The sequence below is a fragment of the Sorex araneus genome, chromosome 3 (genome assembly GCF_027595985.1).
Source record: "Sorex araneus isolate mSorAra2 chromosome 3, mSorAra2.pri, whole genome shotgun sequence".
Taxonomy (NCBI): domain Eukaryota; kingdom Metazoa; phylum Chordata; class Mammalia; order Eulipotyphla; family Soricidae; genus Sorex; species Sorex araneus.
Genome location: NC_073304.1, coordinates 10,604,373 through 10,630,981, shown reverse-complemented (window position 1 = coordinate 10,630,981; position 26,609 = coordinate 10,604,373). Strand labels below are relative to the sequence as shown.

The 26,609-nt window shown below is 45.9% G+C and overlaps 1 protein-coding gene across 1 annotated transcript in view; it reads right to left on the bottom strand.

Moving 5' to 3' along the window:
* Positions 1–26,609, bottom strand: part of RPS6KA5 (ribosomal protein S6 kinase A5) — a 201,874-nt gene that overhangs the window by 101,285 nt on the left and 73,980 nt on the right. The window contains exon 2 of the mRNA XM_055132042.1: positions 17,411–17,482. Coding sequence (XP_054988017.1) covers positions 17,411–17,482 — 72 coding nt within the window. The remainder of the gene's footprint in view (positions 1–17,410; positions 17,483–26,609) is intronic.

Below are 26,609 nucleotides of genomic sequence, written 5' to 3'. Positions count from 1 at the left end.
AGCCTGTTAGAGATCTGTGAAAACAGTTATTTGAAAGCACTGGCGGGCCAGAGAGAACAGGTATGAAGGCAGATGCCAACTCCGATCCCCAGTACTGCATATCATTTTCTGAACATTGTCCAGAGTCACTTTTGAGCATAGAGTCAAAAACAGTTTCTGAGAACTGCTGGGTGCTGCCTATAGCACAGTGGGTAGGGCACACAGCCTTGCACGCGGCTGACCCAGGTTCGATTCCTCTGTCCCTCTCGGAGAGCCTGGCAAGCTACCGAGAGTGTCTCGCCCCCACAACAGAGCCTGGCAAGCTACCCGTGACATATTCAATATGCCAAAAACAGTAATAGCAAGTCTCACAATGGGGACATTACTGGTGCCCACTTGAGCAAATCTCGCAATGGGATGACAGTGACAGTGACAGTGTGTCACACCTGTCAATACTCAAGGGTTACTCCTGGCTCTGCACTCAGGAATTACTCCTGGCGTTGCTTAGGACCATGTGGGATGCCGGGGATTGAACCCAGGGCGACCAAGTGCACGGCTACCTGCTGTACTATCACTCTGGCCCCTGAGTTCCCACTTCAACAGACTTTTTGGATAAACTACAAATGCCAATAATCCCACCAATGAGAGCACATCCACCAACTGAAAGCCTGCATATCTGGCTTTCTCTCCTTCTGGACAGCTAGAATCTTGTTCAGTGGAGACTTGGCTAGCCATCAAGCATCCGAACTATACTTCTCAGCCCGCCTTCAAATTTTTGCAGACATTCCTTTTGTGTTGTCACCTCAGTTGCTGCTAAGTCTAACTCTTGTCTGGAGAGAGCCTGATGAGCACATACTTTGCATGCAAGAGGCCCGGGTTTGGTCCACAGCACAAAATTCTCCACACACTGTGAGGAGTCAATCCCTGAGCACCACTGGGTATGGCCCAGAAGAAAAAGCAAAACAAAAATATTTAACTCTTTGCTCTAAAACCACTTTATTTCCCATTCCTAGAGAATCCTTAAGATAACCTCATGACAAAATTATATGGCTTTCACCTCCCTTTTCTAACTTCTAGGCCTCTTGTTAACTAAGTCCTCACCCACCCATCCAGCTTTTCCTTTTAAATAATATAAATTGTGTTAGCCAAAAAAGTTTTCCTTTCACATTTTAGTAACCATAATACATGCAAGACTCAATTTCAATGACTACTTCATTCTAGAAGTTTACAAGACCTAATTTTCTTTCTTTTATCTTTTTGTTTTGTTTAAAACACTTTCAGTCTCCCTTCTTTTTACCTTTTAAAATGCGCTTTAATCTTTCTGAAAAAAATTCAAAACACTGAAAATAAAATGCATTAGATTTTATGTATTTATCAAACAACAATCAGTGATTCCCGATTTCTTTAAAAACAAGTATCTTTCAAATGATGCCTTTTAAGCAGGTTTGATTGTTGGGGGAAAATTCCAAATAATAATAGTGAGTTCTCTGTTGAAATATTGAATGTATTCAAAGTATAGAGAGAATAAAGTGAAGATCATTAGCCATTCAGGTGGGGGGTGGGTGTGGGAGGGGGATATACTGGGGTTCTTGGTGATGGAACATGTGCACTGGTGAAGGGATGGAGGTTTGATCATTATATGACTGAGACTTAAACCTGAAAACTTTGTAACTTTTTTCACAGTGATTCAATAAAATAATTAAAAAATAAACAAAAAAAATAAAAACAAGTATCTTCACTGCACACTAAATTGCAAATGCTAAAAAATATATACAAATAACTACTTCATCATCATTTTAAAATTAAAAATGATAACAGGCTATTGATCATACTATATACTGTTTTAAGTATTTATAAACTCATAAAAGCAAAATTTAAGATTAATAAAGTATAGAATATAAATGGAATTTTTTTTGAGGGGCTTCGGAGCTAGTACAGGGGTTAAGGCACTTGCCTTGCACTTGACTGACTTACGTTCAATCTCCAACACTGCACATGTTTCTCCGTGCACCGCCAGAAGTGATCCCTGAGCACAGAGGGAGGAATAAGCCCTGAGCACTGCTAGTTATGACCCAACCAATCCCCTTCTCCCAACAAGCATAATATGTAAGAATATTAAAAACCTATAAGAAACAAACCCAAAAAAAGCCAGGGCCCAGGAAACGGCTGGATGCCTGGCAGCTGTGTGGTTGTGAGTTCAAACCCCAGTGCCACTGCATACACCAGGTGATTGGGCCAGACCTGCAAACTGTGACTGCCTGCGTGAAGGGCCCAGGTGATAGCCCAGTGGCTTAAAGCACTTGCCTGGCACAAATTCAAAGCCACAAGTTCAATGCCATGTGTTGTCTGCAAGTTGTGAGGTGGTTCTTTGGTCTCTGTTACGGACTTTGCTATTAAGGATCCCGGAGGAAAAGGGACCTCAAAGGTGGTTTGGGGGCTTAGGAAGTGTCTAGGGCAAGTCTGAGATCATAAGTTTCAGTCCACAGGCTCAGAGATATCTTAACTACCCCACAGTCTGAGGTCTTCTCAAAGAGAAAAAAAGAAAAAAAATTTACAGGACTAGAACTCTTTGTGTATTGTATGTGTGTAAATAAATAAGCATAATAACAGCCCAGATCAGCATCAATACCACGCGTGTTAAACCAGTTCCTCAGGACAGACGTGCATGTGGTTTCAGCCAATCCTGACTCTCATGTTGGATGGTCCACAATTAAGACCATTTCTTACCCCTGGGCCCAGATCGATGAAAATCAGATATTCTGGTTGGGCAGAAAAGAAGAAAAAGCTGCTAAAGAAACCATGGACCAGAGTAGAGACTACTTCTAAGGACCAGACTTGGAAATGCCTACCAGGAGTTATTTTTCTGAATACTAAGGGTTTTCCTGAATGAAAAACACAGGAAGACAAGGCAGGCCAACAAAAAAGCATACTCATCACACGGTCTCTGTTCCTGCCTCAACAAGCTATCTGCCGAAATCAGCAACTGTCTTGACATCATTGTTAATCGCCATCAACTTGGAAGGAGAATGCCAGAGTTAAATCTGCATGGGTGGGGATGCCAGTGTTAACAGCCATCCACCATGGGTGGGAATGGTACCTGGGGGGCTGGTGCACCTGCGTCCCCACCACTAGCAGCCACAGGTGCCCCCCTCCCCAGTAAAAAGGCTGAGAGGAGACAGCACCTACCAGAAAGTCGGGTCCCATTAACCTCTCCCACCCTCGGAAACTTCTGCTTACAACACGAGCTGTCTGAGCTTCTTCCCCTTCGTCCCTGCTCCCGTCACTCGCATGGGCGCCCCGTGAAAGTCACGTGCCCCAAATCCCTGTTCCAGGTGCCTGCACCCCAGAGACAGGATCCAAGACAGCCACCACATGTGTGGAGATGGCCCGGCGAGAGCTTCGTGCTACCTTCCTCTGACGCCTCGGCGGGCGGCTGGCTAGCCTGGAAGACGCACATCTACACCGAACGCTGCTACACTCAGGTCCGGGGAGTGCAGAGAGATGCAAGACTCGAAACTTATTCCTAAGTGATGATTCTGACAGTGCAACGCACACACTTTGAAGAGTACTATTTTAACAGGGACACTGCCCCGACCCCGAGAGAATAAAATGACAACTGATGACTAAGTCATCTTATTTTTGTAGGCGTCTTTTTTTCTGTGACTCAGCCAAAGTTTTTTTTTCTCCACTATCACGCACTCCACACCCCACCCCCACCCCATCCCACCCCGCCAAATAAAGCAGCGGCTGCATCTTTGAGCTGCTCTATGGGACTTCCAGCTCCCTCTAGTGGCAAATGGCACCAGCGAAGGAGAAAGATGTGTCATTTAAGAAATAAAACATGTTTCTGAGAAGTCTGCTATAGAACACTTTTTCTTTTTAAATAAGTGTCCCGTCGGGGATGAATTTTCATGTCTGGAGCCAATGAGTTCAGAACCGTCACCGATGCCATGGGGAGGGTGGCCCTTAGCACTGAGAGATGCACCAGAGACAGTCTCGCCACTACATGTGGGAGTACGGCCACAACCACAGGCACGGTGATGATGACAACCCCCAACACCCCCCCGGACCCCCAGGCCACATGAAAGGGAAAAGCAATCTCCTTAGGTGGGTAGAGGGAGAGGGGCAGCTCGTGAGACAGGACCGGAGCTGGCACTTTGGCTTTCTCTGCTGTCAGTGGGTTCAAAAGACCAGAAACCTTCGGCGTGACCTTGTCCTTCCGTTTTTCAGGGTTGTGTGGGACCGGTCTGCCGAGCAATACTCATTAGGAACACTCAATTAGTTCTAGCATCCCAAACAGGATGCGCAGGAATTAATCAGTCTGGGAGCACTGACAATGAACAGAAGGTTCTACGTGGAGAAGTGAGGCGATGGAATGTAACCTGGGAAAGATCGCTCTGGCGGCAGGATGGAGAATGGCAGAAAGGACAGATTCCGGGGGACAATGCTCAATATGGAAAACGGACAGGAAGGACGCTTAAGAGTGAGGCAATACTTAGTATGGAGAATCCATTAAAGTCAGATTTGGGTAGGGGGGTGCAATTCTCAGTATGAAAAATTGAGAGGAAAGGCTCTCTTTGGGGCTGGGGGCAGTATCAGTATGGAGAATGATGGACAGGAAGCTGGAACCGGAAGATCTTGCAGGGGTTGTTATTTCCCGATGGTGGGATGCACTTCAGGCTTCATGGTCAAATTGTGTTACGAAGTAGCATCCACTTTTGTATCAGGAGAATCTGAGAGCTTGTGATAGCCATTTTAGAAGGTAGATTCTTCCATTGCTATAAGAAGCCCTAACATGTAATATTTACTATATGCAGGGCACTCAGAAGGTTTGGTCGCTCACTTCATGTCTATCGGTAAAAATGGGATTACCTAAAATACACAAAGGTCAGAACAGAAAATCTACAAAATGTTGAAGAAAATAAAGGATCAGAAATATGATCTTGGGGCTGGGACAACAGCTGAAAGGCCTGGGCCATACGCTCTGCATCCAAAGTCGCTGTTCAGTCCCACAATATCCCCCCGCCCTCCTGAGCCCCCGGGAGTAGCCCCCAAACACCATCAATGTATGGCCCCAAACTGAAAGACAAAAACCAGAAAAGAATATGATCTTTATATTTGGCGTGATTTTTGTTTTTCAGGTTTTGGACCTCACTCAGCAGTGCTCAGGACTTATTTCTGGCTCTGTGCTTGGGGGACCATATGTGATGCTAGGGACGGAACTGGGTCAGCCACACGCAAGGCGAGAGCCTTATCTGCTGTACTATCCCTCGAGCTCCTCAGGTGACACAATTTTTAAAGTACTGTATAAATTAAGTTCTTAAAAATGCTAATTTCAAATATCACTAGCTCATTTATTTTTATGTTAGTTTTTTCTTTTTTTTTGCTTTTTGGGTCACACCTGGCGATGCACAGGGGTTACTCCTGGCTCTGCACTCAGGAATTACCCCTGGCCATGCTCAGGGGACCATATGGGATGCTGGGATTTGAACCCGGGTCGGCCGTGTGCATGGCAAACGCCCTACCCGCTGTGCTATCTCTCCAGCCCAATGTTAGTTTTTTCTTAGAAGAGACAAAATTTCAGTTGAAATTACTCCCAGAGATGGTAACCAAGTGACTTAAGTGTGAAAAGTCATCATCCTTCTAAGTCCTAAATAATTGCTTTTCTCATTTATGCACAACTTAACAAATGAAGTTCTCACTTCAATCAATACCTTGACTGATGGTCATTCAGTGACTGGTAATTCATGTCTCCTATCTCATGAATCTAATAACACCACAGTGAAAGGCACTGTTGACTTATCCCAGTAGTGACGGAGGCACACAGAGCTTAAGGTATATAAGCAGGTCATGGTAATGTCAAGGTTCAACCTGAGTGTCTTAGGTCATCCTGCACAGTCAAAAGCTTCACAACTATAAATGCAAGGAAATAAAAGAGGATGCTCAGCTGCACCCTGGATATATATAGGTCAAAGTATTTCATTCATTCATTCTTTTTTTCTTTTTTTTTTTTTTTGAGTCACTGTGAGATACACAGTCACAATGCTGCTCACGATTGGGTTTCAGTTATATAATGTTCCAACACCCACCTCTTGACCGGTATAAAGTTTCTCTTTTCTCTTCTCTCAGAGTGACAAAACATATCCAAAGGACATGACCATAGTATGATGGATTTTTTTAAAAAATTCAAAGAAAATACTCAATTCTGTAGCAAAGACTTTCACATTTCCCTAGAGCACTGGAATTAGTGCTCATGCATACTGCAGGCACATCGAACTACCTTCTTCCGACATACTTGGACAGATGTCTCAAAGAACATAAAATGGCCCAAAGGAAGCCAACAGAAGAGACCGGGGGAGAGAAAACATTATTCTCACCAAAAAGTCACAATTTTATCTTGAAGAATAATAATTCTAAAGGGTGAACCAGAAAAATTTCCTGGACTTAAAGAATATCAGTCTCAAGAACTGGAGTGAAATATATAAATGACATTATTTGCCAGATGTTTTTCTTCATCCTATAATGGTAGAAAGGGGGCCAGGTGGAAAAAACAAGAGATATTTTTTCTTTATTTTTCTCTTTCATTCTTTTCTCTTTTGTGCTACATCTGGCGATACTTAGGGGCCACTCCCAGCTGTGCCGGGGAACCATGTACCACTAGGTACTGAGTCCAGGCCTCCCCACGCAAAGCACACGGCCACCTCCTTGTCCTGCTACACGGGTGATCTTAGGAGCTTCGAGTCTAAAGACACAGCGGAGGGTGAAGGAAACCTCGGAAAACTATTCCATGCTGTGTTCTCCACGGAGAACTGCCAGTGCTCGGGGAGCCATAGGGGCAACTGGAGAGGCAGAACTGAGATGGTCTAGGAAGGCACAGGCAAGGGCGGGGCGTCTGAGGGTGGAGACCCACCCGCCACTCCAGTGGAGGAAAGAAAGCCAGCAGGCCAGAGGGCGGGGTACTGAGGACAGGACAGGGGAAGCAGTGCCCGGTCTGGAAGCAAGGCAAGCTTTTGGTCGTAAGTGTTCAATTGAAAAGACTTCTGAGTTCTGAAACAGAGAACACTGTGGGGCTGGAGTGATAGCACAGCGGGTAGGGCGTTTGCCTTGCATGCAGCCAACCCGGGTTCGATTCCCAGCATCCCATATCGTCCCCTGAGCATGGCCAGGGATAATTCCTGAGTGCAGAGCCAGGAGTGACCCCTGAGCATCGCTGGGTGTAACCCAAAAAGCAAAAAAAAAAAAAAAAACAGAGAACACTGTACTTTGATTCAGTTATCTGAATAATGCTGCATCTTAATAGGGTGGCATATTGTCTTCAAACAGAACATGGTATAAAATGTAAAGAGAGAAGCAGGAAGGCAGAAAGGCCTATCAGTGAGGGAAACCCTAATGAGATTCCAAGTCGGAGGACTGGCTGGCGGCACGAGGAAAAGAAAGGGAAAGGCGAAAATCCAAGGAAAGACTTGGAGGAGTTTGTGAGAAACTAGAAATAAAAAGGTCAAAGTAGAGGAGAGCCAAAATGACTTCCAGGTTTCTTGCTCAGAGAATTACTCAACAGAGTCCCAGTAGACCAAAAGAATAAAGAATAGCTAGAAGAAGAAAATCATTCTAAGAGAGCTTTCATGCATATTTCATGGACTCTGGCGTGAGAGCAAAGGGTGAATATTTCAATATCCCACAAAGCCTTCACAATACATGGTGAATAGCAATTTTTTTGGTTCAAAATATAAAAAAATTAATTCATCAGAAGTTTTCAGTTTCACTTTCAGAGAAAATCTGACAAGACACACAAAGACATCTGATGGGTTTTTTTTTAATTCCCAGAAGTTCTGGGGGAAAATTACCTTTAAAAGGGAATAAGAGAGAAAGATTAGCAGTAAAATTTCTGAATAAAAAAATCAAGATTTTATTATATTCATAATAAAAGTTTCCACCTACTCTTTTTAGTCATCAAAACTGTGATTTTAGAAATGCACAAGTACTCAAAAAGGCATTTCTCAGTGATTTCCATCTCCTGTCAGCTGACACGAAGGAAAAGCAGTGGCCGTGGTGAAGAGTGGACCAATCAGAGGACAGGGCAGGGCAGGACAGGATAGGCCACCTGTTGGGGCAGAGCTGACCTCTTCCTTCCCCGGAGAGGTCTCTCTGAGTTGTGGTTCAAACCCCTCAAAAAATAGGGGCAACCCAAGTGCCCGAGAACAAATGAGCGGATAAAGAAACTACAATATATCTACACAATGGAACACTGCACAGCTGTTACAGAAAATGAAGTCATGAAATTTGCATATACATGGATGGACATGGAGAGTGTCATGCTGAGAGAAATCGGTCAGAGGAAGAGGGACAGACACAGAAAGATCACATTCATTTGTGGGATATATTAATATATTAATATATACATATATTATACATATACATACATATATGTATGTGTATATATACATATATACATAAATATACATAAATATATATATATATCACGATCACGATAGTCCGTTAATCACTGATTTCTCGGGCGGGCCCAGTAACATCTCATTTCGTCCTTTCCCTGAGATCTTAGAAGTCCATCTGGACTTGGCCCTCCCAAGGATGTTGCACTGGGGGCTCTTCAGGGTCAGGGGAATGAGATCCAGCTTGTTACTGGATTTTGCATATGAATACACCATGGGAAGCTTGCAAGGCTGTCCCATGTGGGCAGGAAACTCTCAGAAGACTGACAGTTTATATACACATATATGTATATAAAAACCACAATATGTGAATAATACCCAAAGCCAGTAGAAACAAGGGCCAGGAGGCTTGGTCCATGGTAGGAAGCTTGTCATAGGGGGCAGTTAAATCAGAAAAGGAACCGCTTTGACAACAGTAGTTAGAAAGATTGCTCTGGACAAAAACTGGGTTCTGAAAGGAGGTAAAGGGATATGCATGATACCCTTCAATACCTGTATTGCAAACCACAGTGCCTGAAAGGAAAATGAGGGGAGGGGAGGGGAGGGGAGTGGAGGGGAGGGAAGTATGTGCCACAGAGGCAGGTTGCGGGGACGGGGCGGGAGGAGGTGAGACTCTGGTGGCGGGAAATGTGTACTGGTTAAGGGATGAGTGTTGGAACACCACATGACTAAAAATCATAAACAGCTTTGTAACTCTGTATCTCATGATGATCCAATTAAAAAAAATTTTAATATAGAAGTCGAGAATGTGACAAAGCTTTGCCAGTGTTGAAAGAAAAAATATGGTAGTGGCTTGAATATTACCAACATTTGATATTTAAAAGCTTCACATGTAGGTGACTGGCCAGTCGTTTTTCTTCTTCGTACCCTCTTCCTGTGCTTTTGGAATCAAGGTCCCATCAGCCTGAGGCAACGGGCCAGAGGACATGCACTAAACTATAAGACCATCATCCCATTGGCTCATTGATTTGCTTGAGCGGGCACCAGTAACATCTCCATTGTGAGACTTGTTGTTACTGTGTTTGGCATATCGAATACACCACGGGTAGCTTGCCAGGCTCTTCTGTGCGGGCGGGATACTCTTGGTAGCTTGCCGGGCTCTCCAAGAGGGATGGAGGAATCGAACCCGGGTCAGCCACGGACAAGGCAAACGCCCTACCCGCTGTGCTATCGCTCCAGTCCTGAAGGCTAGAGGACATAACCAGACTTTTTTTGAGCTCTCGGAGCTCTGGTAATGGTTGGAGTGATCTACACCACAAAGGTGAGGCAGAACTAGTTCTTCCACCTGCGACACCTGGACTTAATGAGCAATTTCTTTGGCGGTCGATGGGCTGCTCGGGTGTTCTGCTACACGTGAAGATTCGTGTATATCAGCAACACAACTTCAGAAACCTCAAAACTCAACTTCTCAAAAAATGCTATTCTTTTTTTTTTTTTTTTTTTTGCTTTTTGGGTCACACCTGGCGATGCACAGGGGTTACTCCTGGCTCTGCACTCAGGAATTACTCCTGGCGGTGCTCAGGGGACCATATGGGATGCTGGGAATCAAACCTGGGTTGGCCGAGTGCAAGGCAAATGCCCTCCCCGCTGTGCTATCGCTCCAGCCCCCGTTTCTATTTTTTTAACCCCACAGATGTGATACTGACTGGTTTTACACAGTCAACACTTGAAATTGACTTTTTTTTAACCAAGTCTTTCCCAGTCAGAAGCTCTCAAAAATCACTTTCCTTCTCTCTAAAAGTACATAGTTTAGAAAAAAAATTTAGAGAACTATTGGCAAACTTTCATATGTCTGAAACTATTTTCCTCTCACTTTTAGAAAAAAAGATTTGCTAGGCATACAATTTCAAGTTGATAGTTATTTTCTTTGAATATTTCAGGGCTATTTTTTATCTTCTTTTGTCACTTTCAAGGTTGCTACTGAATAATTCTTTGTGGATATAATTATTGTTCCTTTATAAATTTTTTCTCTATGGCTGCCTTCAGGATCTCTCTGTCTCTGTCTCTGTCTCTGTCTCTCTCTCTCTCCACCCCAACCCACCCCACCTCTGGTATTCATCTGTTTGTCTATGGTATAGCAATATCTAAATTGTCTTATGTTTTCTCCTAGAGATTTGTATTCTTTCTTATCAGCCGATGAATGGGCAAACAAAATTGGTTTGCTCATATAATGGAGTAATACTAATCCATAAAAAGGAATGAAACATGCTACAAATTAGGATGAACCTAGAAAATATTATGCCAAGTGAAAGAAGTCATATAGAAAAGACTACACCATTCCCTTTATGTGAAAGATCCCGGATAAACAAATATATAGAAACAGAAAGCTCATTAGTGATTGCTTAGGGCTGGGGATAACGTGGCTCGCAAAGAAAGAGCAAACAGGGGCTGGAGTTCCTTTTTGACTAAAGTTAGATATTCTAAAATGCACTGCGAATGGCTGCACGCTTGTGGTTAACGTAGTAAAACACTGAATCTACACGTTAAATAGGCAACTGTGTAACGTAAACTTTATCTCAAAAGGGTTCTCAGAATAAAGAAATTGCAGATGTATTTACAAATTTCCAGATTAATATTTACCTAATAAAAATCCTTTAAAGCACGATGTCACAAACAACACTGAAGTTTTGTTATTCATGAAAGCTTTGTAACTGTATCTCTCGGTTATTCAATTAAAAAAAAGTTTTGTTATTACTTTTATTGGGCAGGGGAAGGGGTAGATTCGACGGTAGCTGGCAGCTCTTGAGGATTATTCCTGACTCCGTACTCAGGAGTTGCTCCTAGCAGCGCTCAGGGAACGGAATAGAGTTGGCTACACGCAGGGCAAGGACTTTAGCCCCCAGTGCTCACTCTCCGGAGCATAAACACTATTTTTGTTTTCTTTTGTTTGGGTTGGGTTTGGTTTTCTGGGCCACAATTAAACTTTGTGTTTGTTAGACTTTGTTTTGTTGGGAGTTTTAACAAATGACGTATGTAATGTGAAATGTATGTAAAAGACACTTTCCTAGGAATCAGTAAGTTGTCTGACAGTGGCCGATGTAACTTGCAGAAAATAACTGAACATATATTAAAAATAGCAATCAGTCCATGAATGTTCTCTGTCAAATCTTTTTAGGCAGCAATCATTTTTTGTAATTGCTGTAATTTTATAAACTTACTTTTACTAATTCTGTTGAATATGGGCTGGAGCGATAGCACAGCAGGTAGGGCATTTGCCTTGCACATGGCCAACAGTTCAATTCCTCCATCCTTCTCGGAGAGCCTGGCAAGCTACCGAGAGTATACTGTCTACCCAGCAAAGCCTGGCAAGCTACCCATGGCGTATTCGATAAGCCAACCATTACCAGAGCTCTGAGAGCTCAAAAAAAGTCTGGTTATGTCCTCTAGCCTTCAGGACTGGAGCGATAGCACAGCGGGTAGGGCGTCTGCCTTGTCCGTGGCTGACCCAGATTTGATTCCTCCATCCCTCTCAGAGAGCCCGGCAAGCTACCAAGAGTATCCTGCCCGCCAGAAGAGGCTGGCAAGCTACCCGTGGCATATTTGATATGCCAAACACAGTAACAAGTCTCACAATGGAGATGTTACTGGTGCCCACTCGAGCAAATCGATGAGCAAAGGGACTGGACGCCAGTGCTACCTAGTGGAGCTCAGGGCTGCCCCCGGCTCTGCATTCAGGGATCACTCCTGGGAGTGTAAGGGAAACATATCGATGCTGAGGGGCGAACGCGGGTCAGCTGCATGCAAGGTAAGTGCCCCACCCACTACACTTTCCTGCTGGCCCCACAAACACCGTTTTTAAGGGAAGTGAGTAACTAAGGGACTGGACAACGTTTTGAGTAGACGTTACTATTGATATGGGAATTCAGATAGAGATTAAACATATTGCTTTGGTGTTGGGAGAACATATGACCGAAATTCAATCATGAACAACTCTGTAACTGTATATCTCACTTGATTCCATTTTTTAAAAGTTAATAACAGGTCATATATATACACAAAACAATGATATCTGTAAAGCTGGTTTCTGAATGACAGGATGTAATGGGGCTGTATTTAAAATATATATACTTACAAATTACCGAAAGAAGATCAGTATTACTGTAAAGGGCCAAGTGGAGAATTACACCAAACTCCTCCTGGCATTAAAACCCTTCGTTAGTGACAATAAACACTAGGGCTTATTAGTCTGTGGTTGGAAACGCTGGCCCAGGGAAACAGTCCAGGCCCAGCTTGGGAGCGGCCTAGAGATGTGAAATATCGCCCGGGAACTTAGGCAGACGCACAGCTGTGAGCAAGTGGAGGGCAGTGGCCGGGCCTGCCGGTGGGGACCAGGACAGGCGACCGTCCTCCTGCTGGCAGGCTTGGCCGTCTGGGCGGCCCCCCGACCTGCACCTCTCTCCTGCTGGGATGGGACAGGGCGCAGCTGAACTTGACAGGGCAAGCAAATGGTCTGCTGTCTCCCCACATCTCTCCGCTCCCAGGGAAGAGAGGGTGGTCTCCCGAGGAGGCACCGTGGCAGACAGCGTCCTCTCGCATCCACTTTCCTTTCCAGGGAAGGAAGGGAAGAGGAGCACTTCCTCAGAGCAGCCGAGACCCTGCACGGTGCCTTCCTCCCGAGGCTACAGCAGCAGGTCCCCCGCCAGACCCACGACCGGACAGCTACATGCAAAAAAAATGGGCTCAGACCTCTGCCTAACACCATGCACAAAGGCCAGATCAAAATGGATTAAAGATCTTAACATCAGACCAGAATCCATAAGGTACACTGAAGACAAGGTCGGCAAAACCCTCCATGACACTGAAGCTAAAGGTGTCTTCAAAGATGACACGCCACCGGCCAAGCAAGTGGAAACCAAGATAAACAAATGGGACTATCTGAAACTAAGAAGCTTCTGTACCTCAGTAGAAACAGTGAGCAGAATACAAAGACAGTCTACAGAATAGGAAAGGATATTCACCCAATACCCATCCAATAAGGGGTTATATCAAGGATATACAAGGCACTGGTTGAACCCTATAAGAAGAAAACATCCAATCCTATCAGAAAATGGGCGATGAAATGAACAGAAACTTTCTCAAAGAAGAAATTTGAATGGCCAAAAGGCACATTAAAAAATGCTCTTCATCACTAATCATCAGGGAGATGCAGATCAAAACAACAATAATGTATCATCTCCTACCACAGAGATTGGCCCATATCCAAAAGAAGAAAAGCATCTGGTGTTGGAGTGGATGTGGGGAGAAGGGGACTCTCCTTCACTGCTAGTGGGAATGCTGACTGGTTCAGCCCTTTTGTCAAACAGCATGGACATTCCTCAAAAAATTGGAAATTAAGCTCCCGTTTGACCCAGCAATAACATTTCTGGAAATATATCCCAGAGATGCAAAAAAAGTATAGCAGAAATGACATCTGCACGTGTATGTTCATTGCAGCACTGTTTACAATAGCCAGAATCTGAAAAAAAATCCAAGTGCCTGAGAACAGATCACTGGCTAAAGAAACTTTGGTACGTCTACACAATGGAATACTATGCAGCTGTTAGAAAAGATGAAGTCATGGGGCCGGAGCGATAGCATAGCGGGTAGGGTGTTTGCCTTGCACGTGGCTGACCTGGGTTCGATCCCCAGCATCCCATATGGTCCCCCAAGCACCGCCAGGAGTAATTCCTGAGTGCAAAGCCAGGAGTAACCGCTGAGCATCGCTGGGTGTGACCCAAAAAGCAAAAAAAAAAAAAAAGAAAAGATGAAGTCATGAAATTTTCATATAAGTGGATCAAGATGGAGAGTATCATGCTAAGTGAAATGAGTCAGAAAGAGAGGGACAGACATAGAATGACTGCACTCATTTGTGGAATATAAAGTAACAGAATGGGAGACTAACACCCAAAGATAGTAGAGATAAGGACCAGGAGGATCGCTCCACAGCTTGGAAGCCAGCTTCACATGCTGGGGAAAAAGGCAGCTGAGATAGAGAAGGGGCCACCAAGTAAAGGATGCTTGGAGGGCCCGCTTGGGATGGGAGATGTGTGCTGAACGTAGACTGTAGACTGAACACGATGGGCACTTAATACCTGCATACCTGCATTGCAAATCACAACACCCTAAAGGAGAGAGAGTAAAAGGGAATGTGCCTACCACAGAGGCAGGGGTGGGGTGGGGGTGGTGGGAGGGATACTGGGAAAACACTGGCGGTGGAGAATGGGCACTGGTGGAGGGACGGGTACTCGATCACTGTATGGCTGAAACATAAGCACAAAAGTTCGTAAGTCTGTAACTACCTCACAGTGATTCATTAAAAATATTTTTAAAAATTTTTAAAAATAGTAAAATAAGGGGGGTGGGAAAAAATAGTAAAATAAAACCCTATCTCCAGTGACAACTTCTCATAGCTTTCAGTGCATAGCAGAACTGACCTGCTACACATTTATGCACGGAGACATTTCCCCGACAACGCTTTCCACTACAGAAATGGTACGCTATACATTCTCTGCAGCAGCTTTCTGGTTTGTTTTTACTTCATACATTTTGGGAAGGACTAGAGCAATAGCAATAGCACAGCGGGTAGGGCGTTTGCCTTGCATGTGGCCAACCTGGGTTCGATTCCTCTGTCCCTCTCGGAGAGCCCGGCAAGCTACTGAGAGTATCCTGCCCACACGGCAGAGCCTGGTAAGCTCCCTGTGGTGTATCTGATATGCCAAAAACAGTAACAACAAGTCTCACAATGGAGACATTACTGGTGCCTGCTCGAGCAAGCTGAGGAACAAGGGGACAACAGTGACACAGTGCAACATTCTGGAAAGCTTTCAAAAGACTCAGGAGGGAGGCGCTGGAGATATAGTACAGCAGGTAAGACAACTGTCTTGCACATGACAAACCCAGGTTTGATCCCCAGCACCCATACAGTCCCCTGAGTTGCACCCACCAAGTGACCCAGAGCGGAGAACCAGGAGTAAGCTCCCAGCACCACTGGGTACAGTCAACATAAAAAACAAAGTTAAAAAAAAAAAAGGAAGGGTGAGAGACTTAGTGCATGTGACCTGGTGGAATCCTTGGCACCACCTTGTCCCTAGAGCACTGCCGGGTGAAGCCCTGGGCACTTCCCAGTGGTCTCAGTAATCCCAGCCTTTCTGGACCCGAGCAGCCCCGCAGCCTCAGGCTCTCCAGGAATTGCTGACTCAGCTGGGCGAGAAGCTGGGCCTGACCTGAGCACCACTTGGAGCCCCTCCAAGGCCACAGAGGCCATTTCACCCTGCTGGATACAGAACAGAGGGACCACGTTCCAGTTAACCAACGTTCGGTCACATTCCTGCTACTAACGGGTCCTTTGCTTTGTGTGATTAAAAGTGGTAAGTACTTAGCGTGGATGTGGGAATGCCGACTGGCCCAGGCTTTTTGGAAAACAGTATGGACATTCTTTCAAAACCTAGAAATTGAGCTTCCATATGACCCCACAGTACCACTTCTGGGAATATATCCCGAGGGTGCAAAAAAAGCACAGTAGAAATGATATCTGCACCTGTGTATGTTCATTGCAGGACTGTTCACAGTAGCCAGAATCTGGAAACAACCCAAGTGCCTGAGAACAGACGACTGGTTGAAGAAACTTTGGTATATCTACACAATGGAATACTATGCAGCTGTTAGGAGAGATGAAGTCATAAAATTTGTTTGTAAGTGGACGGACGTGGAGAGTATCATGCTAAGTGAAATGAGTCAGAAAGAGAAGGGCAGACATAGAAGGACTGCACTCATTTGTGGAATATAAAATAACATGAGACTGACACCCAAGCACAGTAGACACAAGGGCCAGGAATACTGCCCTGTAGTTGGAAGCCTGCCTCACGAGCTGGGGGAGAAGGCAGCTGGGATAGAGAAGGGATCACTAAGACAATGATGGTTCGAGGGATCATTCGGGATGGGAGATGTGTGCTGAAAGTAGATAAAGGACCAAACGCGGTAACCTCTCAGTATCTGTATTGCAAACCGTAATGCCCGAAAGTAGAGAGAGTATGGGGAATATTGTCTACCATGGAGGCAGGGGGAGGGTTAGAAAGGGGGAGGATATACTGGGGACACTGGTGGTGGAGAATGTGCACTCATGGAGGGATGAGTGTTTGATCACTGTATGACTGAAACTCAAACATGAAAGCTTGTAACTATATCTCACAGTGATTAAATTAAAAGAAAAAAAAAAGGTGGTAAGCAGGGCCCACCCATGGAGGGCTGGAGACCCCATCAGGCCAAAGTGCTTCGGAGAACTCGGCAAGCTCTCAACAGACGCTCATGGGCTTTTCTATCTTGTCCCGTGTGCTGACTGAGCTCATTCATCTTCCCGACAGCAGAGTAAAGAGACCGGGTTATCCCACACCCTTGCCAATTCTTTTCGGTTGGTCTGTCTGCTTCCTATTTGATTGTTCCTCTGGGCCTCCCAAGCAGTCAAACAATGCTGGGGTGTATGTGTGTGTGTGTGTTGGGGGGGAGGTGATGTGGAACTGCCTGGACCACCAGGGCTCATCCCAGCAGTGATGCCAGGGCCCAGGCGATGCCCCCAAACTCGCACATAGAGCAGACTTTGCTCCGGCCTTTGGGACTGTCTCCCAGGCCCCTAACCAATTCTTTGTGGAGGGGGAAGGGAGCCTCCAAGCAGTGCTCCCGGGGGCCCAGGGCCTCGTCCAGCGACTCTCAGTGAGCGGGGCCAGCGGTGCAAGGCAAGTGCCCAGACTGAAGGCCAGTGCTGCGGCCTGCCGTGTCAGGACCGCCCACCACTGCCCGTGCTGCCCAACTCTGCCTTTCGGATTTCCTCTATAAATGGCTAGATCGTATTCTTCGACAATTCTCTTACTGTATTTCTAATGTTTTTTACATTTGAACTGAGCTCCGAGTTGGAGAGATCATGCCTTTGTCCTAAGAATAACAAGCGTATTTTTATCCCTTAAAAAAAAAAAAAGTAAAGTTAAAGAAAAGATTCGTCTAGTATTTACCTCCAGTTCCGAGGACCTTCAGAAGCTCAAAATTTTCAATCCCCACCTTCTCCGCATGTCCTGTTAGATTAGCTAAAAAAAGAAAGAGAAAAAAACAAAATAATTAAGGGGATGAGCCACAGGAGGGGTTCTGTGGGGGTTTCCTTTCCTGACGAGGGGAAACCAGGAACCACTTAATAATTACACATTAGGCTGTACAGCAACATGGCGTGCAGTTTTCTCTGCTACACACCACAGTACCATTTTTGTTTTTAGAAACTGGTGACTATATCTTATTCGTACCAAAAGTTCATACACAAATAAAGTATAAACAGAAGCTTTGCCGACCAATGCCTCCTGAAAAGAAATACAAATTCTACCATGTAGACAGAGGTGTAGCGGAAAGGAAACTGGACCAATTTAGAAGATGTGTTCACTTACTCGACAAATATTTACTGAGCGTCTACTAAAAGCCACCCCCAGGTTCTGGGCTGGGATCCGCTCCCACTTCTGCTGCTAAACACTTGAATATGTTCTGCCTGCATTAATTACGCTATGATTAACATAAGACGCTCGTGGCTCGGATTTCCTCTGCCCAGAAAATCAAAGAGCTGGTCTCAAACTGTGAGATCCCTGCCGGTTCTAAAATGCCCCTAGGAGGACATAAGAACAGAAGCGCTCCAACGAAATATTCTGTCCTAAATAAAATTAGCACGTTGTACAAGGGAGCGTGTTCCAAGATAACGTCCACTGAATTCTGGCCCCTTCCTAAGAGGTATCATATATGTGTTATATTTGGGGACAAGGTGCTTTCGGGACTAATAAACTTTTTATTTCTTTTATCCTGTTGGCAACACCAGGAATTGAACCCCGAGTTCACAGGCCCAGCAAGTGCCTCCGCCCCGTCACCAAGTTAACAAACTTGGATTTTTTTTTTTTTTTTGGTTTTTGGGTCACACCCGGCGTGCACAGGGGATACTCCTGGCTCTTCACTCAGGAATTACCCCTGGCGGTGCTCAGGGGACCATATGGGATGCTGGGATTAGAACCCGGGTCGGCCGCGTGCAAGGCAAACACCCTACCCGCTGTACTATCGCTCCAGCCCCTTGGATTTTTTTTTTAATATTTTGCTTTTTCAGTCACACTCAGTGATGCACAGGGGTTACTCCTGGCTCATACACTCAGGAATTACCCCTCTCGGTGCCCGGGGGACTATATGGGATGCTGGGAATCAAACCCAGGTCGGCCGCGTGCAAGGCGAATGCCCTACCCGTTGTGCTATTGCTCCAGCCCCAACTTGGATGGTTTGAAGAGTGAGGAATTCCTCAGCCCCCCAAGGGTCTTACTGGAGCTGCACCACACACCTGTACTACGCAATTGTGCTTGTAAACCTTCAACCCCCGACACTAGATCTATCCATCTTGTTGGGCTATAGCCCTCATGGGGGTCGGGGTGTCCCCTGAGTGGAGCTCACGAGAGCCAGGAGCCACACTCCCTGTCACTCAGCCAAACACGCAAGGGCTCCGAGTGTGGTGCTGCCGGCTCCCGTGCTGTTGGGGGTGACTGGGGCCCCCTGGCAGTGGGTGGGTGTCACCAATGCTGTACCTGAGGGACGCTCAGGGGACACGGTTCGGGAGATGCAACCAGGGCACAGGGCAGATGCCTTCTGCCTGGACGCACTCGCTGCCCCCGATCCACTGGGCTTAAGGACTCTCGGTGTATTGTGAACAAAAGTGCTTTGTCACGACGCCTTCCAAACGCATTCTCCAATTCTGTGGGGGAGGATTTTTTTTTTTTTTAATTTTTGGGTCACATCCAGCGAGGCTCGGGGGTTACTCCTGCCTCTAGGAGTTAGTCCTGGCCGTGCCCGGGGGAGCATACGGGATGCTGGGGATGGAACCTGGTGGGCAGACCTCCCGGTGGTGCCCCATGGACCCAGTCGGGTTTGGACCCCTAGGAAGGAGCCCCCCAGAGAGCTCAGCAGTGCTGGGGACGGATACTTTTCACTCTCCCAGGGCCACTCTGAGCTTTTCTTTTCTTTAAACTGTTTATTTGCTCCTGGGCCACGTCCAGTGCTGCTTGGGGGCTACTCCTGGGTTAGCGCTTACGGGCCACATCAGGACCTTTCGGTGACCGGACATGGGGCTCGGCCCACTGAATTCTCTCTCCAGTTACCTTTGATTTTTTTTAAGTTTTGGGGTCCCACCCAGCAATGCTTGGGGTTACGCCTGCCTCTGCACTCAGGAATTAGTCCTGGCAGTGCTTGGGGGAATCACCCGGGATGCCAGGGATTGGACCGGGTTAGGCACGTGCAACACAAGTGCCCTCCCCACTGTACCCTCCCTCCAGCCCCCACCTTTCCACATTAACCATCATTTCCTTAGAAGATCCCAGTTTTTAAAAATTGTTTTTCAGTTTAGAACTTTTTGCAATCTACCACCAATTTTTTTTTCTTTTACAATATACACTTTCTGGATTCTATTTAAGAAATATTTGCCTATGCAGTATCACACACTCTCCTGCGCTATAATTAATTCACTTTTCGCTCTTTCACTGAAATGTATGGTCCACTTTGGGTTAACTGTCTCGATGTGCAGTAAGAGAGCTGGAGAGAGAATATAGTTGACAGGGCGTTTGCTTGCACCTAGTCAACGCCAGTTTAATCCCCAGCACTCTCTCTGGCCACCACCCCCCGGCCCCCGCCCCTCCCTCCACACACACACAGCCGGGAGTGCTCCCTAAGCACAGGGCCAGGAGTGAAGGCCTGAGCAAGCCAGGTGTGGCCCCCACCAAAAATAATTTTAAACAGAACCCCAAAAAGCAATGTGAGGTAAGAATCAAGATTCATTTTTATGGAACCCGGGTTGGTCGCGTGCAAGGCAAATGCCCCACGAGCTGTGCTATCTAAGTTCATTTATCATGGGACCGTATGGGGACCAGACCCAGTTTGGTGCAAACAAGCATCCTACCTGCTGTACTATTTCCTGGCCCCTTCCATATAACATGTTGATTTGGCTTAGAGGAAAGTGTATTTTTACGAATATGTGTATACACACATACATATGTATACAAGGCTCAACATGTTACTAATCTCTTATAGATGGGCTTTATGGCCCCTGGGTGAAATATTACAATCTTCAGACACGACACTTTCCCCTAAGGAAATGTTTTTGGGGTATTTTCAGCATTTTACTCATAACAAACAATACAAAATCAATTATTTCGGTTCTGCTTTGGGGCAGGGGTTGGGGATCGAGATGGAAACATCTGAAATATGGTGGTGGGAAGATGTAATGGTGGTGGGAATGGTGCTCGAATATTAAATGTAATCAAATATTGCAAACTATCTTATAAAAATAAAATAAACAAATAAAATGTAAAAAAGAATCCAGATTCATACTTTTATCTAGTTGTTCAAGGGTCATTGGATCAGAACGCCTAACTTGTCACCACTGATTTATGTGACTCCTTTGTGTCTCTTGATCTCCCATCTCTGAGCTCTGTTCTGGGCCAGAATCTCTATCAGCCACAGGCAGGTTCCTTAGTCGCTGCTTCAATCACCCTAAACTCAGGCAAGGTTGCGACCTTCATCTCAACCAAAAATGCCATGTTCAGGGGCCGGAGCAACAGTACAATGAGGAGAGTGTTTGCCTTCCATGTAGCTGACCCGTATTTGATCCCTGACACCCCATATGGTCCCCTGAGCCTAACAGAAGTGATCCCTTAATGCAGAGCCGAGAGTAAGCCCTGAGCACTGCTGGGTGTGCCCCCCAAACAAACAAACAAAAAAAAAAAGTCACGTTCTTCCTTATAAATTTTAGAATTAGGTTTCCCGTTTCAGTGTGTTAAGCAAGTGCCTTAGCCACTGTACTGTCTCTCCAGCCTTTATTTCAGCAGGAAGTTCCTTGAAGGCCTTAGTGTCTGAGACACGTCTCTGGTGCTTTTTTAGGGTCCATGGCTGAGAATTGACCGAGATGTGAACTGGAAAAGTGTTTCAGGAAGACACGTTCTGTGTCCGGCTTGGGACGTGGTTACCGTCTTTGTGTTTCCCACAGAGGGATGGCATTAGGAAGCCTAACTGGCCGTTGGCGCTCCCGACAGTCAAGTCCTTAAAGAAAAATCAGACACGACAACTCTAGCCTGCAACTGGGCACAGAGGCTGCCACAAACTCAGCCACATGGAGGTGGAGTTGATTTAGCCAGAACATAGGTTAAAGGTTCCTGTGGCCATAGAGGGTCAGGCTGAAAGAGCCCCTATTAAGGAAAATCTCCTCATTAGCTAGAATCCCACCCATTTCCTCGCCTTCCTCTGCCATCGCAGCCCACCTCGAGTGGAAGGTAGGATATCTGGTGGCCTGGCATTCTTCAAAGTGCAGGTACTATGATTCCCACGGGACCTGCTGAGAGCGTCCCCCCAGCTGGGTCTGACTGGGGCCTTGTTAGCCCTGCTAATGGTCAGGCCACTGTTCCCTCTCAGTAGGAATCCTGGCTCTCCCTGAGCGGATTTCTTGGTTAGTCTAAAGACCTGGACTGTCAGCCACGTTGCTCTGTTCTCTGTCCAACCAAGTCGGACCACGCTTGTCATAGCTCCTGGAAACCGACTTTTCTCAGTAGCTTCCGATCCTCTGATTGTGATTATTTTGTGCCGTTGGCTGCTTTTGTGAGAAGATTCTAGTCTATATCCCAAAAGCCAGTAACTCTCCAAACTCTCTGTCCCTGTGTACTACCCTCGGCCTTGAGCGGGAAAACCAGCCCTTTCTCAGAGTAGCTTTTCTTTTCCTTTCTAAAATTGGACCCCTGAGGGTGCCTTGTCCCAGCAGTGTTAGGTGAAGATGAACCAGCGCCTGTTTGGTCCCGCTGGCAGATTCCCCCAGGGGCCTTTCTCGTCACTGAAGTACAGATCGAATTGCCAGGGGCTGAGTTCTTTCCTCCTGGCTCTCAGCTCAGGGATCACTCCTGGCATGCTCCTGGGACCGTGGGGATAACTGAGGACTGAACCTGTGTGCTAGGCAAGCGTCCTACCCACTGAACCCTCTCCCTGACTCCCTCGCCCCCCAAGTCTGTCTCCCTGACGCCCCACATCTTTTTATATTTTTGTGATAAATTTTTCATGTGCATGTTTTAGTACTTATCAGGTTGTTGTTGGTTTCCCAAATTTCTCTTATAGCCTTTATATTTATTCATTGGAAGAACTTTATATTTAAAAATACAGCCTTTCATTCATTTCTGGTTCACAACTGTTAGTACTCAAGGCTTACTCATGGCTCTGGCTCAGGAATCACTCCCACTGGAGATGCTCAGGGGACCGTATGGAGGGTCATCGCTTAGGCCCCATTTAACCATTTTAAATGCTCTAAGAATCCAAAGTTTAAGGTGGTGTCACTTGGGGAAGAGAGTGGGGGTACTCCCAGGCTATTCTCTGCCTACTGAGCCAGGGTTCAATGCAGGGAGGCGGGGGGGGGGGGGGGAGCGCTGAAAATACATAACCTACAGTCCTAGGTTACCTGGACAACCGTGCTCAGGACCTCCAGGTCTGACCCAGCAGTGCTTTCGGGACCACCTGATGCCAAGTATCAATCCCAGTGCCCATCCCAGTGTCAATCCAAGTATCAATGGGGACATGCCTGTACCTTAACTGCTGTACCATCCCCCAGCCCAACGCTGGTAACACTTTAATGTAGCCTTGAAGAACTTCTTTTGACATTTCTCCTAGGACATTCTTCTTTGCGATTTCTCTTATCAGGAGAGCAGTTTTTATTTTTAGTTTTTTAGGCCACACCCAACAATGCTCAGGGGGTCCTCCTGGGTCTCCGCTCAGAAATGACTCCTACTGAGCTCAGGGGACCACATGGCGCGCCAAGGATCAAACCAGGCTCGTGGCCCGAAGGCGAATGCCCTACCCACTGTATTATCTCTCCAGCCCCGGAAAGCATTTATTTTAAAACCATCTTCCCCGAACCCCTCCCAACGCTCCCAGCCCCCAAGACAGGGGAGACAGTTCAATAGCTTAACTCTGTGCTCTGCGTGCACGGGAAGTGAGGACTGATGCCAGGCCCCCCGAACACTGCTGGAAGTGACCCTCAAGTACCACGGGTAGCAACCCCAGAATAATGAGTCGTAAGTAGCTCCTAACCACCAGATGTAGCCACCGAATCCCCAATTTCTTACTGATACATAAATCAGATACCCCCCCCAAATCCACCCCGTTAAAATATGCAATTCACTGGCTTTCTTTTATTCATACGGTTATGTCATCACCACAGCCATCTCCATTCCTATTTTAGGGTGAACGGCTTTTACGCTTCTTTCAGCATGCTCTTCCAAACACATCTGTCCACTCTTTTCTTTATAGGGGGGAGGGGGGCTCCAAGAGCTAGGTGGATCGCTCTGCCTCTGAAACATGTGATTTTTTTTTCTCTTAAGCACTTGCCAAACTTGCACATTTTTCCTATCTTTTGCTTTCAACAGTTTTGTCACGAGTCCTGATGTGAATTTCATTGGGTTATTTAATTTTTTTTTCTTTTGCTATCTTGGGTACTAGCATCAGGGGCCACAGAATGTGACGATGGACCTGGGGCATTACACACTTAGGGGCTGCAAGGTGCCAAGATGGACCTGGGGTATTACACACCAGGGGCCACGGGGGGCCATGATGGACCCGGGAATTACACAGGGCTCCTGAGTTCCCTCACTGAGTCATGCACCCAGCCTCTCCTTGGGCTTTTATCCAATTATTGAGGTCCTCATATCTATACATTTCTATTTCTCATCAAATTTAGGAATTTTTTTTTTGGTCTAAATTTTCCAAAGACTTCTTGACCCTACCCACCCTCCCTGGCCCATGCCTGAGACCCCTCTCACACACAGCCAGGCTGCTACCATGACCCTCGGGGAAACACAGGTTGCACATGTGATGGTAGTTCCAGGGCGGAGCACCGGTGCGGGAGGTCATGGCATGGAGGCGTGCGCAGCCACACACTACAACATTCACGCGATGAACCTACCTGCTAATGAATCCTGAGAGGCGACTGACGGTGCCTGACTGTGCCTGGGTTTGAGATAGGATCTAAGAGGTCACAGAGACACTACTCATTTCTTCTGTTTTCTTCCCATTCTCACATGAATTTCTATTGCTCCATCTTCAAGTTCACTTGCTTTTACTTCTGATGTCCCGATTCCACTGTTAAATCTATCCAGTGAATTTTCTTTTTCATTTCAAGTGCTGTATTTTTCATTTCTAAAACTTCCATGTCTTTTTTATGGTTTCTATTTAACTGATAAGATTTTTTTGTTCTGCTTTATTTTTTTCTCTACTCACTGAGAGAATGTGATTTCATTGCACATATTACAGTCTCTCTTTAAAATTCTTGTCTACTACTGCAAATACTTCATTTCAGTTGTTTTTCCTTCATGGGGCATGTTTTACTTTCTTGGTTTTTTTCATGTGTTGCTTATTTTTTATTATACCCTTATACATAAGATTACAAACCCCCATTTGTGAAAGCTCTGTGGATATCCCCACTCCCTCTCACAAGAGCTGTTTCTTCACGATGGCCTCTCAGTATCTGTCTTACAAACCATAATGCCCAAAAGGAGGGAGAAAGAAGGAAATTGTCTGCCATAAAGGCAGGGGGTAGGGTGGGGTGGGGGGTGGCAGGAGGAACACTGGGGACATTGATGATGGAAAATGTACACTGGTGTAGGGATGGGTGTTTGATCATTGTATGGCTGAAACTCAACCATGAAAGCTTTGTAACTATCTCACAGTGATGCAATAATAATTTTTAAAAAAATCTAAATGAGTGTAAACACACACACACACACACAAGTTGTTTCTTTTCACAGCATGAGACTAACACCCAAAGAGAGTAGAAACAAAGGCCAAGAGAAGTGGTCCATGGCAGGAAGCTTGCCACGAAGGGGGAGCGAGAGGGCAGTTAGGACAGGAAGTGGACCACTGTGACATTGATCATTGGAGATGATCACTCTGGACAAAAACTGGGTGCTGAAAGAAGGTAAAGGGATATGCACGATAGCCTTTCAGTAACAGTATTGCTAACCACAGTGCTTAGAAGGGAAAAAAGGGAAAGGAGACAGAGAGAGAAAGAGACAGACAGACAGACAGACAGACAGACAGACAGATAGACAGAGAGGGAAAGTTGTCTGCCATGGAGACAGGCTGGAGTGGGGAGCAGCAAGGAAACTGGTGACACAGGTGGTGGGAAATGTACAGTGGTGAAGGGACAGACCTTGGTACACTGTATGACTGAACCCCAATCATGAAGCCATAACTGGGTACTTCCCTGTGATTCCATTTTTCAAAAAAGGGGACAGGGAGAGTTGTTTCTTTTGGTTCAGCAAATATTCCAACTTGAATTAAAAACTGCCTCTAAGGAGCCTGCTGGGGTTCCAGTTCAGTGTTTTGTTTTGTTCTGTTTTTTTGTGTGTTTTTTTATTTTTTGTCCTCAACAGCGATATTCTGAGGCTGCTTTAATTCACACAGGTCCGAGGTTAGACAGAGATGTGTGAACACAAACCTGAAGGCCTCCTCCCAGACATCTTCCTGGATTTCTCTGAGCTATTCAGTGGTCTCGATTCTCTGGATTCAGTTCTCGAGTTCCTGGGCCAGAGACACTGGATTTTCCACCACAGCCTCCTGGGACTGGACTGTTAATTAGCCTGAAGCTAGCGCTTGTGATAAAGGAAAATTACTTCTCATCGCTCCCGTTCCTCCTGCAGCTATCAACTCCCCCTGCAGTCTCTCTGCTTCTCTTCACTCTCTCCAGGGCTTTGGAGCTGCTTTTTTGCATTAAGTCCAGGTTTTAGAGTGGTTTTCTGCAAAGAATTTCTCCAGCCAGAAGTCTCACTCTGTCATGACAGGAAGCTAAAGCCTTCCTACTGATGACACTGTGATCTCAGTTCTTCTACTTTTCATTTGACTGTCCTAGCAAGTCAGAGAGTAAAATAAACCCCCAAAGGATGATATTCCGTAGGTCCAACACAGGGCTCTTGATATAATTCTTCATTTTGCATTTACAAGGAAAGAAAACACTTATGGAGAGCTCTCCTACCTGGACAAGGGGGAGTATCTGTGAATTATGAAAATGTCTGTTTGTTTTTTTTAAAAAAGCACCTAAAAGCAAAGGGTAAATATACACCTTGCATCCTAACCAGTGGCAAACATCTCTTCAAGTACATAAATCGAGGTCTCTAACTGGTT